This window comes from Ranitomeya imitator, chromosome 1, assembly GCF_032444005.1.
Source record: "Ranitomeya imitator isolate aRanImi1 chromosome 1, aRanImi1.pri, whole genome shotgun sequence".
Classification (NCBI taxonomy): Eukaryota; Metazoa; Chordata; class Amphibia; order Anura; family Dendrobatidae; genus Ranitomeya; species Ranitomeya imitator.
This window is the reverse complement of record NC_091282.1, coordinates 69,456,143-69,477,718: the sequence shown is the minus strand read 5'-3', so window position 1 is coordinate 69,477,718 and position 21,576 is coordinate 69,456,143. Positions and strand designations below refer to the sequence as shown.

General features: G+C 43.9%; 1 protein-coding gene across 16 annotated transcripts in view; it reads right to left on the bottom strand.

The window, feature by feature from the left end:
* Positions 1–21,576, bottom strand: part of CELF4 (CUGBP Elav-like family member 4) — a 1,519,496-nt gene that overhangs the window by 112,430 nt on the left and 1,385,490 nt on the right. For all 16 annotated transcript variants that reach the window (XM_069747380.1, XM_069747390.1, XM_069747370.1 and 13 more), the window contains one exon: positions 20,691–20,840. In XM_069747380.1, the coding sequence (XP_069603481.1) occupies positions 20,691–20,840 (150 nt within the window). The remainder of the gene's footprint in view (positions 1–20,690; positions 20,841–21,576) is intronic.

The window sequence follows — 21,576 nt, the reverse complement described above, 5'->3', positions numbered from 1 at the left end:
CTCTCCACTTTCGGCAATCCCTACTAATAGGATGTTTACAAAGTGTGCTCCTGCCAGGACCTGCAGTGATCACCTGCGATGTGGAGAAAACCTTACAGCAAGAGTTTAATTTCCCTGCAGTGCCCCCCCAGGGGAGACAAGGTATTGCACGTCACCCATTCACATCAATGGGCTGTCTGTGTAATGCGGAGCAGGATCGGTCCTCCAGAGTGAGAAAAGGATCTTTGTGAACAGGTGATGATCCTGAACAGAGCCCCCTCTATTAAATAATAGGGTTTATGAGAATGGATTTACTTAACTCCATCCTGCTTCTCCCATGTCCTTAAAGGCAAATCTGTCCAGTTATATAGATCCACATCATCTACTGTAGAATTTCAACACAATCACATAGATTCGCCTTTCAGGGAACTGGGAAAGCTGAGTGATCGCCCCCTATAGGAGTGTTTTTATATATATATTTTTAATCCAATAGATGTCAATAAGAAACATGGGAATCGAGCTTGTGACTCGCGGATACATTATATTGTACCTCAATCCTAAAGCCAAAATCTTGAAACATTGTCTTAGTTATTGAGTAGCGGGTCTTCATTTGCATCGCCTGAACAATACACATTTCCTTAATTTCTCCAAGGAGCAAGAGGCACATTAAAATAAAAAATCAAAGGAAAGTCCCTGACCAACTCCGCCGGCTTCAAGGACGGGGTATAGGTCAAGCGAGCCCCCGTAATATATTCCTTTGTGACATTCACTTTAACAAGCTATATACTTTAACCTGAATGAGAAATGCGCCTCGAAACGCGTGGGTAGCGGCAATTGTACGCTGAATTTTTATACAATGCCTCTGTTTATAGGTCAAATAAATGAGCGCATGGACAAGACACATCTGCATTGTTAGTCGCGACCTTCACCAGCTTTCTTCAAGGTCACCGGTCCGGGAATAAAGTGTCGGGCCGAGACGCGGTTTACCTTCTTCAATCCAATTTAGGTTTTTTTTTTTTCTTTCTTTTTTTTTTGTTTTGGTCCGTGCTTTAGTCAATCTAACTCCGCAATGGCATCGTTTCATGCAACAACCTTCCAAAATTTATGTAGATTAAAATTCATGGGCGCCGTAGTGCGCAGTCCGTATTATTAAGATTGATTAGGACGGCCGATGGCGTGATTAAGGAATTCGCCATTTACTGTTGTAATTAATTAGGCATTCACACACAACAATAACCCAAAGAAAGTGCTGATCAGGGTGGAAGCGGTGAGAGGTCCCGGATTTAATGCTCACATTCCGCCACCGGCGCTGCGCTCGTCACACCGCCAGGCACCGGCACAATCCATAGACCTGTCCTTGGCCCGGTCACCTTCACGTCTAATGACCGTTTAGGGGGTCAGGATAATTAACCCGCCCACCACTTTCTTATAATTTTCCGCTTTTCGTACCTGGCGTCGCTTTTTATGACAAGCACGATTAATACAGATCGGCACTGTCCCCGCTTATTTGCCTCTGGAAATAAAATCAAAGTTTTTCTCTCTATAATTTCATAATTACTTTTGACTTTGCTGCGTCTTGCGATCTCATAGACAGCAGCCTATATCTGAACAAGCAGTGCTGCAGTGTAAAGCATGATGGACGGACATAGCGGCAGTGGGAGTTTCTACTGAGACCCGGGTTACCCCATTTTACAGCATAGAAAGCATTGTCCATGCAGAGGCATCTAGAAATGTGGGGCGGGGGATACTTTATTATAATATTTCTTGCAAGGGAACATATGATGGCTGCATAGTGACATGCTCCCCTATTAACAGCTCTGACAGAAGGATACAGTGAAGATTTACACTGATCATAGGTGGGCCTTAAAGGGAACCTGTCACCTGAATTTGGCGGGACCGGTTTTCGGTCGAATGGGCGGACTTTTCGGGTGTTTGATTCACCCTTTCCTTACCCGCTGGCTGAGGCACAAGATTGCCTTGTGCAGGCGTGTACTACGGAGGACAGAGAATGAACTTCAATCCAATATTGCGGCCAGCATGCAGCCAGCGGGTAAGGAAAGGGTGAATCAAACACCCGAAAACTCCGCCCATATGACCGAAAACCAGTCCCTCCAAATTCAGGTGACAGGATCCCTTTAAAGGGGTTCTCTACTATTAGGACAACCCCTTCTTAAACCAAATGATTGGCCCTGATTAAATGGTCTGAATACTTATGACTAGCGTTGAGCGACTTTTACTTTTTTAAGGTCGAGTCGGGTTTCGCGAAAAGTCGGGGTCGGGATCGACCGAAACATGAAACCCAATGCAAGTCAATGGGAAATATGTAATCCGTACTGCGAGATTTTCTCGCAGGCTTGCAAAACCAACATACGGACATACAATGGATCCATGTGCTCAAAAAATCATAAAAGCATATGTACTGTCTATATATATATATATATACACTAGATGGCAGCCCGATTCTAAAGAATCGGGAGTCTAGAATCCATATATACTTTATTTATTCAAATGTAAGAATAATACAATTAATAAATAATAGTAAGAAAGAACAAAAATAATAGGCAGTATATGGAGAAAACACCAAACAAAAGTTCAAAATTGGTGTGAAAATGTCACTGAACCACTTCACAACTAAATATATATAGTTTTGGTAAATGGTATTATGATTTTTTTGACGAAATTCGGCAGGAGCTTGAAGAGCAACGTCACTGGGCCCGCCTCCACGCAGTAGAAACTTGCTGTGAGGTAAAAATTCAAAAATCACACCAAAATGGCGGGCGGAGTGTGTCACAGTACGGCACGTTTCTGATTGGTCGCTCGCAGCAGGCGGCAACCAATCAGACACTGGACACTGTTGACGTCACTTATCTCCGGACATTAGCTCCGGACATTAGCTCCGGACATTAGCTCCGGACAAAGCCACGGAAGTTGGCACAAATTGCAGGAAGTAGTATTCTAGGCAATTATATATTAGATATATATGTCATTGAGACACATATCTAATATATAATTGCCTAGAATACTACTTCCTGCAATTTGTGCCAACTTCCGTGGCTTTGTCCGGAGCTAATGTGCGGGGCTAATGTCCGGAGCTAATGTCCGGAGCTAATGTCCGGAGATAATGTCCGGAGATAAGTGACGTCAACAGTGTCCAGTGTCTGATTGGTTGCAGATGTTTTTAGCCAGGGGGGGGGCCAATAACCGTGGACCCTCTCTAGGCTATTAATATCTGTCCTCAGTCACTGGCTTTACCACTCTGGCGGAGAAAATTGCGCGGGAGCCCACGCCAATTTTTTCCGCGATTTAACCCTTAAATTTAATAGCTAGAGCGCCCAAATTTTGCACATACACACTACTAACATTAGTAGTGTGGAATATGCAAAAAAAGGTGATATGAGATGGTTTACTGTATGTAAACCAGGTCTCATATCATGTCGGGTTTAGGAAAGAGAAATAAAAACTGGCAATTGAATTACCGGCTTTTCTGCTATATCGCGTTGAAGTAAATATCTATATATATAATTGTCTAAGGGTTTTTCCGTCTGTCTGTCTGTCTGTCTGTCTGTCTGTCTGTCCTGGAAATCCCGGCTCTCTGATTGGTCGAGGCCGCCAGGCCTCGACCAATCAGAGACCGGCACAGCATCGACGTAGAAATCCCACGTCTCTGATTGGTCGAGGCCGCCAGGCCTCGACCAATCAGCAACGGGCACAGCGATGATGATGTCATAAAGGACGTAGACATCTCACGTTTCTGATTCAGCGACGGGCACAGTATCGACGTAGATGTCATAATCAGAGACCGGCACAGCATCGACGTAGAAATCCTGCGCCTCGACCAATCAGCAACAGGCACAGCGACGATGATGTCATAATGGTTGCCATGGCGACGATGATGTCATAAAGGTTGCCTCGACCAATCTGCAATGGGCACAGTGTGCCGCAAATTCTGGAATCATTATTGTCCATATACTATGGGGACATGCATATTCTAGAATACCCGATGCGTTAGAATCGGGCCACAATCTAGTAAATATATATATATATATGTGTCTAAATGACATATATATATATATCAAAATGGCGCTGAACACGTCATACGAAACCCGACTTTGGTGCGAAGATCGCCGACCGCATGGCCGATCCCACACTAGGATCGGGTCGGGTTTCAACCCGACTTTGCCAAAAGTCGGCGACTTTTGAAATTATCCGACCCGTTTCGCTCAACCCTACTTATGACCATGTGATTTTTCTTTTTAATAAATTTGCAAAAATTACTACATTTCTATTTTTCTTCAGTCAAGATGGGGTGCAGAGTGTACATTAATGAGAAAAAAAATGAACTTTTTTGAATTTATCAAATGGCTGCAATGAAACAAAGAGTAAAAAATTGGAAGGGGTCTGAATACTTTCTGTACCCACTGTATGTACCAGGATGGGGAATATATAAGCCAGGAAAGGGGATATACAGTATATACCAGGATGGGGGACATATATATCAGGAGGGGATATATATACCAGGATGGAGGATATATATATCAGGATGAGGGACATACAGTATATACTGGGATGGGGGATATATGTACCAGGACGGAAGACATATATACCAGGATGGGGGACATATATACCAGGATGGGGGACATATATACCAGGATGGGGGACATATATACCAGGATGGAGGACATATATACCAGGATGGAGGACATATATACCGGTATGGAGGACATATATACCAGGATGGAGGACATATATACCAGGATGGGGGACATATATACCGGTATGGAGGACATATATACCAGGATGGGGGACATATATACCGGTATGGAGGACATGTATACCAGGATGGGGGACATATATACCAAGATAGGGGACATATATACCAGGATGGGGGACATATATACCAGGATGGGGGACATATATACCAGGATGGGGGACATATATACCAGGATGGGGGACATATATACCAAGATAGGGGACATATATACCAGGATGGGGGACATATATACCAGGATGGAGGACATATATACCAGGATGGGGGACATATATACCGGTATGGAGGACATATATACCAGGATGGGGGACATATATACCAAGATAGGGGACATATATACCAGGATGGGGGACATATATACCAGGATGGGGGACATATATACCAGGATGGGGGACAAATATACCGGTATGGAGGACATATATACCAGGATGGAGGACATATATACCAGGATGGGGGTCATATATACCGGTATGGAGGACATATATACCAGGATGGAGGACATATATACCGGTATGGAGGACATATATACCAGGATGGGGGACATATATACCAAGATAGGGGACATATATACCAGGATGGGGGACATATATACCAGGATGGGGGACATATATACCAAGATAGGGGACATATATACCAGGATGGGGGACATATATACCAAGATAGGGGACATATATACCAGGATGGGGGACATATATACCAGGATGGATCTACCTGGTCCAAATCTTGCACTGGGGTCCATTGGACTCTAGCTACGCCACTGTTTGGGCCTCTTAGGCTATGCAGCCCAGGTGTGATTGTAGCCCCTGCAGCTATTGTGGTTACGCCCCTGAAACTCAGGTTAAAGGGACTCTGTCACCTGAATTTGGGGGGAACAATCTTCAGCCATGGAGGCGGGGTTTTGGGGTGTTTGATTCACCCTTTCCTTACCCGCCGGCTGCATGCTGGCTGCAATATTGGATTGAAGTTCATTCTCTGTCCTCCATAGTACACACCTGCGCAAGGCAAGATTGCCTTGCGCAGGCATGTACTACAGAGGACAGAGAATGAACTTCAATGAATGAAGATTGTTCCCTCCAAATTCAGGTGACAGAGTCCCTTTAAGCTGAAGTATAAGACAAGGGGAAAGGACAGAGATGCAGTGAAAACATCTGATAAGAAGAGAGGAAGACTAATGCAGCTAAACTAGGGTCCCACGTAGCACAGTTTTGTCTTAATGGAGCAAAGGTGCAGATGAAGTGTAAAGCGTGGGGGAAGGACAGGTAGGCAGCTTCCATTTGTAATGATTCAGGTCATGGATTGTAACAATCAGCGATCATGTAACCTCATCACAGGACCCCAGCCATGATGCCATAGGTAGACAGCGTGTTACCTCTGCAAACACGCTGATATCAGAAAGTGCAGAAGGCTGTGTGGTTTTTTCCACTGCCTTTTTTCCTACAGGTCTCGGCACCAAAATAAGAAGTAGCAATCTGCTTTCATTGTTGTGTCTTTGTTGCACCTTTTATGTGTTTTCTTTGTCTTTTTTATGTCTTTTTGGTGCAGAATCGAGATCGAGTTTTTTTTATAATACATTTTATAGTGCAGAAACTATGGGAGTTCACACATACGAGCATGTCTGCATTTGTTACATACATTTTTTCAGGTTCTCTATAGAAGCCTGTAGTTTTTCTTGGGTTTTGCCTGTTTAATTGGCCACACATTGCACTTATAATAACTTATGTTCCGACTCATTTGTTTGTCTTTTTCTATAGAGGCCCACAGGCAAAAACTGCATCCAGACCGGCACATTTCCACCAAGTCATAAATGCACGGTGGGTTTTCATGAAATCACGCGCAATTTGCTTAACCTGTTAAATGCTGTAAATTTTCTACACAAAAAAAAGACAAAGCAGAAAAACACAGGATTTATATTAAATGGGAATGTGGCCGAATCATCGTTAACAAAAAAAAAAATTACAATTTGCTGTTTCTTAGACATATCAGACTGTGGGAAAGCTGGGTGACAACCACTAATAACGAGCGCACAGAGTGGTCAGTCACCACATCTGGATAGGAGGCATGCCCAGCAATGCAGAGGAGTGCTGCCATTCTGGGGAGCAGGAAAGCTGGGTGAATACCGGGGCTGAACGTGCTATTAGTTTTTCTAACATCAACGGTAAATAAGAAAAGTTGATTGGGATTTTGAGAGTCAAGGAACTGGATTTTGGAGGGACTTGCTCATTACTGATAATCCTTGAAAATATGCTAACATGATTGAGCTCCAAGTAAATTGTGGCGCTCTTGTGTCTCATTTGAAGTTTTTAAAGAAAAACTCCTTCAATTACAGAAATAAAAAAAACCTCAGCATCTCATTTGGCAGAACTACATTGTTATCACATTGCACACTCAGCTCTGCTACATTGTATTTATTTACACCACATTAGATCTTACTACAAACACAGCAGTGACACAATCCCATTATAGGCACTGGCAGTGTAGTGGCGAGCCTTGGCCACCAGAGGTCAGCACACATTACAGAACACTCAGGCACAGACTGGCAAAGTCATTGCACTGGGCTGTAATGGTTGTGGATTGTAAGCGCCTATGCTGAGGGGTCCTCCCCGGGGGTCTATAGATGGGTCTCTGTGAAAATGGCATCTGCTCTAGTTATGGATCATCCAATTAAATAGACCGATGCTGCGATGGTCTATATATTTTCTTTATTTTATTACAGCAACCCAGATGTGATCTAAAACAGATAGATAATAGATAGATAGATAGATAGATAGATAGATAGATAGATAGATAATAGATAATGGAAGATAGATAGATATATAGATAATAGATAGATAAATAGATAATAGATAGATAATAGATAGATAATAGATAGATAGATAATAGATAGATGGATTAGAAAGAGATATGAGATGTATACATACAGTAAATAAGTAGACAGACATGGATGGATATATGCTGTATATGTGATATATAGCTATGGATGGATATATGCTGTATATGTGATATATAGCTATGGATGGATATATGCTGTATATGTGATATATAGCTATGGATGGATATATGCTGTATATGTGATATATAGCTATGGATGGATATATACTGTATATGTGATATATACAGTGGGGCAAAAAAGTATTTAGTCAGTCAGCAATAGTGCAAGTTCCACCACTTAAAAAGATGAGAGGCATCTGTAATTTACATCATAGGTAGACCTCAACTATGGGAGACAAACTGCGAAAAAAAATCCAGAAAATCACATTGTCTGTTTTTTTATCATTTTTTTTGCATATTATGGTGGAAAATAAGTATTTGGTCAGAAACAAACAATCAAGATTTCTGGCTCTCACAGACCTGTAACTTCTTCTTTAAGAGTCTCCTCTTTCCTCCACTCATTACCTGTAGTAATGGCACCTGTTTAAACTTGTTATCAGTATAAAAAGACACCTGTGCACACCCTCAAACAGTCTGACTCCAAACTCCACTATGGTGAAGACCAAAGAGCTGTCAAAGGACACCAGAAACAAAATTGTAGCCCTGCACCAGGCTGGGAAGACTGAATCTGCAATAGCCAACCAGCTTGGAGTGAAGAAATCAACAGTGGGAGCAATAATTAGAAAATGGAAGACATACAAGACCACTGATAATCTCCCTCGATCTGGGGCTCCACGCAAAATCCCACCCCGTGGGGTCAGAATGATCACAAGAACAGTGAGCAAAAATCCCAGAACCACGCGGGGGGACCTAGTGAATGAACTGCAGAGAGCTGGGACCAATGTAACAAGGCCTACCATAAGTAACACACTACGCCACCATGGACTCAGATCCTGCAGTGCCAGACGTGTCCCACTGCTTAAGCCAGTACATGTCCGGGCCTGTCTGAAGTTTGCTAGAGAGCATTTGGATGATCCAGAGGAGTTTTGGGAGAATGTCCTATGGTCTGATGAAACCAAACTGGAATTGTTTGGTAGAAACACAACTTGTCGTGTTTGGAGGAAAAAGAATACTGAGTTGCATCCATCAAACTCCATACCTACTGTAAAGCATGGTGGTGGAAACATCATGCTTTGGGGCTGTTTCTCTGCAAAGGGGCCAGGACGACTGATCCGGGTACATGAAAGAATGAATGGGGCCATGTATCGTGAGATTTTGAGTGCAAACCTCCTTCCATCAGCAAGGGCATTGAAGATGAAACGTGGCTGGGTCTTTCAACATGACAATGATCCAAAGCACACCGCCAGGGCAACGAAGGAGTGGCTTCGTAAGAAGCATTTCAAGGTCCTGGAGTGGCCTAGCCAGTCTCCAGATCTCAACCCTATAGAAAACCTTTGGAGGGAGTTGAAAGTCCGTGTTGCCAAGTGAAAAGCCAAAAACATCACTGCTCTAGAGGAGATCTGCATGGAGGAATGGACCAACATACCAACAACAGTGTGTGGCAACCTTGTGAAGACTTACAGAAAACGTTTGACCTCTGTCATTGCCAACAAAGGATATATTACAAAGTATTGAGATGAAATTTTGTTTCTGACCAAATACTTATTTTCCACCATAATATGCAAATAAAATGTTAAAAAAACAGACAATGTGATTTTCTGGATTTTTTTTTTCTCAGTTTGTCTCCCATAGTTGAGGTCTACCTATGATGTAAATTACAGACGCCTCTCATCTTTTTAAGTGGTGGAACTTGCACTATTGCTGACTGACTAAATACTTTTTTGCCCCACTGTAGCTATGGATGGATATATGCTGTATATGTGATATATAGCTATGGATAGATATATGCTGTATATGTGATATATCGCTATGGATGGATATATACTGTATATGTGATATATAGCTATGGATAGATATATACTGTATATGTGATATATAGCTATGGATGGATATATACTGTATATGTGATATATAGCTATGGATGGATATATACTGTATATGTGATATATCGCTATGGGTGGATATATGCTGTATATGTGATATATAGCTATGGATGGATATATGCTGTATATGTGATATATAGCTATGGATGGATACATGCTGTATATGTGATATATAGCTATGGATGGATATATGCTGTATATGTGATATATCGCTATGGATGGATATATGCTGTATATGTGATATATAGCTATGGATGGATATATGCTGTATATGTGATATATAGCTATGGATAGATATATGCTGTATATGTGATATATAGCTATGGATAGATATATGCTGTATATGTGATATATAGCTATGGATGGATATATACTGTATATGTGATATATAGCTATGGATAGATATATGCTGTATATGTGATATATAGCTATGGATGGATATATACTGTATATGTGATATATAGCTATGGATAGATAGACTGGCCCCATATCTGGAGAAACTCCCGGACCCCAGAGACCGCCAGATCCTGAGCCGATATAGACTCAGTGCCCACAGTCTGGCCATCGAATGTGGCCGACACAGGCAGAGCTACAAGCCCAGGGAGGAAAGACTGTGCCAACACTGTGACCAGGAGGCCATAGAGGACGAAACCCACTTCCTGCTACACTGCTCCAAATACTCAGCAGTGAGGGACACTCACTTCAGGAGACTCTCACATCTCTTCCCAGACTTCATCACCATGAAAGAGGAAGAGAAAACATATATCCTGCTGGGAGAAGAAGAGAGAGCGGTGGAGATAGCAGCGCGGTATGTGAGCGAATGTCATAGACTGCGAGAAAGAGAACTATGATGCCATGGACTATAGCCCCCACAATGGATCTGCCCCATCCACCTCCCCTATGCCATGGACTATAGCCCCCACAATGGATCTGCCCCATCCACCTCCCCTATACCATGGACTATAGCCCCCACAATGGACCTGCCCCATCCACCTCCCCTATGCCATGGACTATAGCCCCCACCCTGCATCTGCCCCATCCACCTCCCCTATGCCATGGACTATAGCCCCCAACCTGGATCTGCCCCATCCACCTCCCCCATGCCATGGACTATAGCCCCCAACCTGGATCTTCCCCATCCACCTCCCCCTATGCCATGGACTATAGCCCCCAACCTGGATCTGCCCCATCCACCTCCCCTATGCCATGGACTATAGCCCCCACCCTGGATCTGCCCCATCCACCTCCCCTATGCCATGGACTATAGCCCCCACAATGGACCTGCCCCATCCACCTCCCCTATGCCATGGATTATAGCCCCCACCCTAGATCTGCCCCATCCACCTCCCCTACAGCTCCTACCCAACATCCCCACAGTCCCTATCCCTATTGCCTCTATACACTTGCTTTGGCAAAACTGATGTGTATTTGGTCCTGCCAATAAAGCTTCTTTGAATCTTGAATCTTGAATCTTGATATATGCTGTATATGGGATATATAGCTATGGATGGATATACACTGTATATGTGATATATAGCTATGGATGGATATATACTGTATATGTGATATATCGCTATGGATGGATATATACTGTATATGTGATATATAGCTATGGATGGATATATACTGTATATGTGATATATAGCTATGGATGGATATATGCTGTATATGTGATATATAGCTATGGATAGATATATGCTGTATATGTGATATATCGCTATGGATGGATATATGCTGTATATGTGATATATAGCTATGGATGGATATATACTGTATATGTGATTTATAGCTATGGATGGATATATGCTGTATATGTGATATATAGCTATGGATGGATATATACTGTATATGTGATATATAGCTATGGATGGATATATACTGTATATGTGATATATCGCTATGGATGGATATATGCTGTATATGTGATATATCGCTATGGATGGATATATGCTGTATATGTGATATATAGCTATGGATGGATACATGCTGTATATGTGATATATAGCTATGGATGGATATATGCTGTATATGTGATATATAGCTATGGATGGATATATGCTGTATATGTGATATATAGCTATGGATGGATATATACTGTATATGTGATATCTACCTATGGATAGATATATGCTGTATATGTGATAGATATATCGCTATGGATGGATATATGCTGTATGTGTGATATATAGCTATGGATGGATATATACTGTATATGTGATATATAGCTATGGATGGATATATGCTATATGTGATATATAGCTATGGATGGATATACGCTGTATATGTGATATATAGCTATGGATGGATATATGCTGTATATGTGATATATAGCTATGGATGGATATATGCTGTATATGTGATATATAGCTATGGATGGATATACGCTGTATATGTGATATATAGCTATGGATGGATATATACTGTATATGTGATATATCACTATGGATGGATATATGCTGTATATGTGATATATACCTATGGATGGATATATGCTGTATATGTGATATATCGCTATGGGTGGATATATGCTGTATATGTGATATATAGCTATGGGTGGATATATGCTGTATATGTGATATATAGCTATGGATGGATATATACTGTATATGTAATATATAGCTATGGATGGATATATGCTGTATATGTGATATATCGCTATGGGTGGATATATGCTGAATATGTGATATATAGCTATGGATGGATATATGCTGTATGTGTGATATATAGCTATGGATGGATACATGCTGTATATGTGATATATCGCTATGGATGGATATATACTGTATATGTGATATATAGCTATGGATGGATATATGCTGTATATGTGATATATAGCTATGGATGGATATATACTGTATATGTGATATATAGCTATGGATGGATATATGCTGTATATGTATGTATATGTATATGTGCCACCTATATACCACCGCCAGAGTCCCCCTACTTCAATCCAGACTGCTTCGAGATCTTACAAAGAGAAGCCGCTCATTATCAGGCCCTGGGCAAAGTTCTCATCTTTGGAGACCTCAATGCAAGAACAGGGAGAGAGAGAGACTTCCTGACCACGGATGGAAACATCTACATACTTGGAGCAGAGAATGACGGCCAAGACCCTGTACACACTGGGAAAAACAGCTATGACAGTACAGTCAACAAAAGTGGCAGAAAGCTCCTCAACGTATGTAAAAGTTTAGGACTTCATATCCTTAATGGACGAAGCAAGGGTGACTCCTTAGGAAGGTATACACTAAACTCCCATGTAGGGAGGAGTGTAGTTGATTACGCCATTACAGACCTGAACCTGGCAGATGTCAGCGCCTTCATAGTCACCCCACAAACGCACCTGTCAGACCACAGCCAACTTCTTCTGTACATGAAATCTACAGAGAAACCATCCACTCAGAAGCCACAGCAGAGCGGCCTCTTCACCCGGCCTCCATCCTATAAATGGTCCAAAATGTCGGCACTAAAGTATAAAGAAGCTTCCAGCAGACCTGAAATACAGCGGATGCTCCACCACTTCTACAACCTTGAGTACATGCCAAACCCAGAGGGAGTGAACCAAGCAGCAAAGGACCTCAACAATATATTCTACGCAATGGCCAGACTGTCCGACCTTAAAAAAGTCGACTACAACAGACCAAAAGAAACACAGGTCAATGGCTGGTTTGACAGAGAATGTAAAGCTGTACGGAAGACCCTGAGAACAGCCTCCAACAAGAAACACAGAGACCCCAACCACCTGGGTCTGAGGGAAGCCTATGACTCCATACAAAAGCAGTACAAAACCATCCTCAGGAGGAAGAAGCAGAGTTACATCTCTACCAAGCTCAATCAACTCCAAGACGCCCTCCAAGACAACTCCTTCTGGGAACTATGGAACCACATGGGCACCAAAGACAAGAAAAACAACAACCATATCCAAAATGGCAACCTCTGGCTCCAATACTTCAGAGACCTCTATAAAGACATTCCAAAGGAAGGACTAAGCCAAGAACAGGAAAACATAATGGCGAAACTAAAAGCAATGGAGGAAAAAATCAAAAACTTCCAAAACTCGGTGGATACACCTATAACACTACAGGAAGTAACCGAGAGACTCTCCTCCATAAGATGTAGAAAAGCCGGTGGCCTAGATGGAATCCTACCAGAAATGCTGAAGTACAGCCCACCAGAAATACAGGCTGCAATGGTTAAACTCTTCAATATTGTACTGAGTGCCGGCTACTTCCCTCGTACCTGGAACCAAGGCCTCATCACACCCATCCACAAGAGTGGGGACAGGTATGACCCAGCCAACTACAGAGGCATATGCGTCAGCAGCAACCTGGGAAAACTGTTCAACAGTATCCTGAACAAGAGGATCCTCACCTTCCTCACCGAGCACAACGTCCTCAGCAAGAGCCAAGCAGGGTTCATGCCGAACCACCGCACCACTCACCACATCTATACTCTGCACAGCCTCATTCAGAGACACGTCTACAATACAAAGAATGGGAAGATATACGCCTGCTTTGTGGACTTTAAAAAGGCTTTTGATTCAGTGTGGCACCCGGGCTTATTCCTGAAACTGCTGGAGAGTGGAATAGGAGGAAAGACCTACGATGTCATCAAAAGCTCCTACACCGAGAACAGCTGCAGCGTGAGTGTGAGCGGCAAAAGAACGGCTTTTTTCCAGCAGAGCCGCGGAGTAAGACAAGGCTGCAGCCTAAGCCCAACGCTCTTCAACATCTACATCAACGAGCTGGCTACCGCCCTGGAATCCTCCTCAGCACCAGGTCTCACCCTCCACGACGCCCAGGTGAAATTCCTGCTGTATGCAGATGACCTGCTGCTGCTGTCACCAACCGAGAAAGGCCTCCAGGACAACCTGAAAATCCTAGAGAAATTCAGCTCCACCTGGGCTCTACCGGTCAACCTAAAGAAAACCAACACCATGGTGTTCCAGAGGAGAAAGAGAAGATCAGACCAACACCCATCATTTATCCTCAACAACTGCGACCTCACAGGAACGGACAAATATACCTACCTGGGCCTAGAGATTCACCGGTCAGGGAGCTTCAAACAAGCCATAGAGACCCTGAAAGACAAGGCCTGCAAAACCTTCTATGCCATCCGAAGGACACTCTACCATCTGAAGCCACCAGTGAGGGTCTGGCTAAAAATCTTCGACTCCATCATCGCCCCAATCCTCCTGTATGGCAGCGAAGTCTGGGGTCCTCACACCTACCCAGACTGGTCAAAGTGGGATTCCAGTCCAACAGAAATATTCCACCTGGAATTCTGCAAGCACCTTCTCCAGGTCCATCGGAGCACCTCCAACAGTGCTTGTCGGGCCGAGCTGGGCAGATTCCCTCTACACCTAACAGTTCTAAAGAGGGCGCTGTCATTCCGGGCTCACCTGCATAGGAGCAATCCAAGCTCCCATCACCATAAAGCCCTGATACATGAAGGTGAAACAGAAAAACCAGAACCCCCGGAACAGCCCAGCCAAACCCAACCAGAGCAGAACACCAATCACAACAACCTGACAAAAGCCGGAATCAGGAAGATGGCAGATGAAGGCCAGGAGAGGTATGTCAGTGACTGGAAGAATGATATCATCAGCTCACAGAAACTGACCATGTACCGGAGCCTACAGAGAGATTACAGACTGGCCCCATATCTGGAGAAACTCCCGGACCCCAGAGACCGCCAGATCCTGAGCCGATATAGACTCAGTGCCCACAGTCTGGCCATCGAATGTGGCCGACACAGGCAGAGCTACAAGCCCAGGGAGGAAAGACTGTGCCAACACTGTGACCAGGAGGCCATAGAGGACGAAACCCACTTCCTGCTACACTGCTCCAAATACTCAGCAGTGAGGGACACTCACTTCAGGAGACTCTCACATCTCTTCCCAGACTTCATCACCATGAAAGAGGAAGAGAAAACATATATCCTGCTGGGAGAAGAAGAGAGAGCAATGGAGATAGCAGCGCGGTATGTGAGCGAATGTCATAGACTGCGAGAAAGAGAAGTATGATGCCATGGACTATAGCCCCCACAATGGATCTGCCCCATCCACCTCCCCTATGCCATGGACTATAGCCCCCAACCTGGATCTGCCCCACCCACCTCCCCTATGCCATGGACTATAGCCCCCAACCTGGATCTGCCCCATCCACCTCCCCCACAGCTCCTACCCAACATCCCCACAGTCCCTATCCCTATTGCCTCTATACACTTGCTTTGGCAAAACTGATGTGTATTTGGTCCTGCCAATAAAGCTTCTTTGAATCTTGAATCTTTATATGTGATATATAGCTATGGATGGATATACGCTGTATATGTGATATATAGCTATGGATGGATATACGCTGTATATGTGATATATAGCTATGGATGGATATATGCTGTATATGTGATATATAGCTATGGATGGATGTATACTGTATATGTTATATATCGCTATGGATGGATATATGCTGTATATGTTATATATCGCTATGGATGGATATATGCTGTATATGTTATATATCGCTATGGATGGATATATGCTGTATATGTGATATATAGCTATGGATGGATATATACTGTATATGTGATATATAGCTATGGATGGATATATGCTGTATATGTGATATATAGCTATGGATGGATATATGCTGTATATATTATATATCGCTATCGATGGATATATGCTGTATATGTGATATATAGCTATGGATAGATATATGCTGTATATGTGATATATCGCTATGGATGGATATATGCTGTATATGTGATATATAGCTATGGATGGATATATACTGTATATGTGATTTATAGCTATGGATGGATATATGCTGTATATGTGATATATAGCTATGGATGGATATATACTGTATAGATTCAATTCAAAGAAGCTTTATTGGCAGGACCAAATACACATCAGTTTTGCCAAAGCAAGTGTATAGAGGCAATAGGGATAGGGACTGAGGGGATGTTGGGTAGGAGCTGTGGGGGGAGGTGGATGGGGCAGATCCAGGGTGGGGGCTATAGTCCATGGCATAGGGGAGATGGATGGGGCAGATCCAGGGTGGGGGCTATAGTCCATGGCATAGGGGAGGTGGATGGGGCAGGTCCAGGTTGGGGGCTATAGTCCATGGCATCATAGTTCTCTTTCTCGCAGTCTATGACATTCGCTCACATACCGCGCTGCTATCTCCACCGCTCTCTCTTCTTCTCCCAGCAAGATATAGGTTTTCTCTTCCTCCTTCATGGTGATGAAGTCTGGGAAGAGATGTGAGAGTCTCCTGAAGTGAGTGTCCCTCACTGCTGAGTATTTGGAGCAGTGTAGCAGGAAGTGGGTTTCGTCCTCTATGGCCTCCTGATCACAGTGTTGGCACAGTCTTTCCTCCCTGGGCTTGTAGCTCTGCCTGTGTCGGCCACATTCGATGGCCAGACTGTGGGCACTGAGTCTATATCGGCTCAGGATCTGGCGGTCTCTGGGGTCCGGGAGTTTCTCCAGATATGGGGCCAGTCTGTAGTCTCTCTGTAGGCTCCGGTACATGGTCAGTTTCTGTGAGCTGATGATATCATTCTTCCAGTCACTGACATACCTCTCCTGGCCTTCATCTGCCATCTTCCTAATTCCGGCTTTTGTCAGGTTGTTGTGATTGGTGTTCTGCTCCGGTTGGGTTTGGCTGGGCTGTTCCGGGGGTTCTGGTTTTTCTGTTTCACCTTCATGTATCAGGGCTTTATGGTGGTGGGAGCTTGGATTGCTCCTATGCAGGTGAGCCCGGAATGACAGCGCCCTCTTTAGAACTGTTAGGTGTAGAGGGAATCTGCCCAGCTCGGCCCGACAAGCACTGTTGGAGGTGCTCCGATGGACCTGGAGAAGGTGCTTGCAGAATTCCAGGTGGAATATTTCTGTTGGACTGGAGTCCCACTTTGACCAGTCTGGGTAGGTGTGAGGACCCCAGACTTCGCTGCCATACAGGAGGATTGGGGCGATGATGGAGTCGAAGATTTTTAGCCAGACCCTCACTGGTGGCTTCAGATGGTAGAGTGTCCTTCGGATGGCATAGAAGGTTTTGCAGGCCTTGTCTTTCAGGGTCTCTATGGCTTGTTTGAAGTTCCCTGACCGGTGAATCTCTAGGCCCAGGTAGGTATATTTGTCCGTTCCTGTGAGGTCGCAGTTGTTGAGGATAAATGATGGGTGTTGGTCTGATCTTCTCTTTCTCCTCTGGAACACCATGGTGTTGGTTTTCTTTAGGTTGACCGGTAGGGCCCAGGTGGAGCTGAATTTCTCTAGGATTTTCAGGTTGTCCTGGAGGCCTTTCTCGGTTGGTGACAGCAGCAGCAGGTCATCTGCATACAGCAGGAATTTCACCTGGGCGTCGTGGAGGGTGAGACCTGGTGCTGAGGAGGATTCCAGGGCGGTAGCCAGCTCGTTGATGTAGATGTTGAAGAGCGTTGGGCTTAGGCTGCAGCCTTGTCTTACTCCGCGGCTCTGCTGGAAAAAAGCCGTTCTTTTGCCGCTCACACTCACGCTGCAGCTGTTCTCGGTGTAGGAGCTTTTGATGACATCGTAGGTCTTTCCTCCTATTCCACTCTCCAGCAGTTTCAGGAATAAGCCCGGGTGCCACACTGAATCAAAAGCCTTTTTAAAGTCCACAAAGCAGGCGTATATCTTCCCATTCTTTGTATTGTAGACGTGTCTCTGAATGAGGCTGTGCAGAGTATAGATGTGGTCAGTGGTGCGGTGGTTCGGCATGAACCCTGCTTGGCTCTTGTTGAGGACGTTGTGCTCGGTGAGGAAGGTGAGGATCCTCTTGTTCAGGATACTGTTGAACAGTTTTCCCAGGTTGCTGCTGACGCATATGCCTCTGTAGTTAGCTGGGTCATACCTGTCCCCACTCTTGTGGATGGGTGTGATGAGGCCTTGGTTCCAGGTACGAGGGAAGTAGCCGGCACTCAGTACAATATTGAAGAGTTTAACCATTGCAGCCTGTATTTCTGGTGGGCTGTACTTCAGCATTTCTGGTAGGATTCCATCTAGGCCGCCGGCTTTTCTACATCTTATGGAGGAGAGTCTCTCGGTTACTTCCTGTAGTGTTATAGGTGTATCCACCGGGTTTTGGAAGTTTTTGATTTTTTCCTCCATTGCTTTTAGTTTCGCCATTATGTTTTCCTGTTCTTGGCTTAGTCCTTCCTTTGGAATGTCTTTATAGAGGTCTCTGAAGTATTGGAGCCAGAGGTTGCCATTTTGGATATGGTTGTTGTTTTTCTTGTCTTTGGTGCCCATGTGGTTCCATAGTTCCCAGAAGGAGTTGTCTTGGAGGGCGTCTTGGAGTTGATTGAGCTTGGTAGAGATGTAACTCTGCTTCTTCCTCCTGAGGATGGTTTTGTACTGCTTTTGTATGGAGTCATAGGCTTCCCTCAGACCCAGGTGGTTGGGGTCTCTGTGTTTCTTGTTGGAGGCTGTTCTCAGGGTCTTCCGTACAGCTTTACATTCTCTGTCAAACCAGCCATTGACCTGTGTTTCTTTTGGTCTCTTGTAGTCGACTTTTTTAAGGTCAGACAGTCTGGCCATTGCGTAGAATATTGAATCTTGAATCTTGAATCTTATATAGCTATGGATGGATATATACTGTATATGTGATATATACTGTAGCTATGGATGGATATATGCTGTATATGTTATATATCGCTATGGATGGATATATGCTGTATATGTTATATATCGCTATGGATGGATATATGCTGTATATGTGATATATAGCTATGGATGGATATATACTGTATACCTTCCTCTCCTGTTCCTTACAGCAGGCATGATAACACACTGTCTCTGGCTTTCCCCTCCCCCTCCGGATCTGTCGCTCTGTGCGGTGACGTTCGGGCACCAGGGATAAAGTTGATGGATATTTTATTTTGATAACTATCTCAACTCGCAGCACAAATGCTTCCATTATAGCTGCCAAGACCCGGCTTAATCACCTCCATTTATTACTGCACAAGAGTGAGTTGGGGAGAATTCTCTCATTAAAATCTCTAATACTCCGAGTTAAAGATGCTAAATTAGATCTTTCTTCCCTTCTCTTTCCAGCGACTGCTTTATGGAATATGGTTGATTGTTACAAATGGAAAAGAATAATGATCCCAGGCGCTCGTGGAATAGATTACAGATGTCTCATTGTAATTTACTTACTCCGCTCTTTAGGAAAACTTAAAGGAGACCTCCAGGAACGACTGTCAACGTTCCCGGCAGGACATTTCTCACAGCCAGGGACTTAGTTAAAGGGGTTATCAAGGAATAGGGGGAAAAAAAATCGAAGCTGTTTTTTTTCTCCCAGAAACAGCACCTCCCCTGTCCACAGGATGTGCCTGACATTGCAGCCCAGCATTATGGAAGTGAATGGAACTGAGCTGCAATACCGCACACAGCCTGAGGACAGGGGTGGCGCTGTTTTTGGAGGAAATCAGCCATCTGTTAGTAATCCCAATATCTATTTTGTGTCTCCACCCAAGTGGACATATGAACCCCCACATTTATTTTACACAACAAAGAGGTCAGCGATCGCCTAGAAATCTGTCCAGGGACACATATTTTAGGGATTTTTTTTTTTTGCATTAATCTTCCTCCATTTTGAGATTAGTTTTACTGCACACTTCCTCCAAAAAACAGGATGATCGGAAGGTACGTATGGAAATTCATAGGAAGGGGAGATAGAAGTTGGGCCCTCAGTTTTATGGGCGTCTTTGCTCCCTGGTTTAACCCCTTCCTTCAAGTGCACAAGTTACAAGACCTGGACGGTGACATGACCGGCGTGTAATTAGACTGTAAGCGCTCCAGTATTTGCCACATTTCCTACATTCTGACTTTTCAGTTCGACCTCTTCATTAAATATAAATTCTTGACTTTTCCCAAGTTCTCGGATTTCTATTTAGGAGTTTCAGATCACCTTCTGGAAAAGATAGGTGATAACAAGTACGTAACTGTTCACACAGGGGGACCACTGGTATCATCCACCTGGAAAAGTCTCTATCTGTGCTATGTGCCCCTTGTGGGCCATAATAACTGACAGCGATCGGCGTCTTACCTGGGTAGGGATGGATTCCATTGGCGAACACGGCTTCTGCGGCCGGCTGTCCGTTAGGCTGGGGTGGGAGGCCGGTGAATCCATTAACCCCAATTGGTGATGGAATGCTAGGCACGGCTGGTGCGGTGATCCCTGGCGGTGTGCTTCCACCTGTAAGACAAAAATCAAGTGGTAACCTATCTGATAATGACCTGGGTGTGCTGGGTGAGGGGTGGGGTCCTCCCATAGTGACATGAAGGGCCAATGACTAAAATGCGGGAATCTCAACAGTCCTTCATTGTTCCTTGGTATTTCAGTATTCAGGCCCTTGAAGTTCTAGCACATGTAACTTATTTTTTATTTTACTTACATAGCGCCATGACATATTATCTCTGTCCCCACTGGAGCTCACAATCTACATTCTCTATCAGCATGTTTTTGGGGTGTGGGAGGAAAGTGGAGAATCTGGAGGAAACCCACGCAAACACGGGGAGAACATACAAACTTCTTGCAGATGATGTTTTTGGTGACATTTCCACCCAGGGCTCCAGTCCTGCAAAGAAATATCCCCCGGAAGAAGCAGGTGGTGAAACGCGCGTCGGGGTGAGGGGATGCCACACTTGTCCTCACTAATTCGATTTGTGGGTATATATTCCTTTGTTTTTAAAGGGGGTTCTATTTTTTGGTACCTCTAATAGTGTTTTCTCACCTTACTTCGCACACCAACAAGACCCTTTATCTCCTCGAGACTCTTAGATGACTCTGACCATTTATTGATTTATTATTCTTTTCACCAGTATAAGTAGATTTTTCCACTATTCTATTCAACTATATTGATATTGAGGTTTTTATTTTGAGGGGAAACCCATATGGTTCTATGATATAACGATACAAGTATAGATGGAAA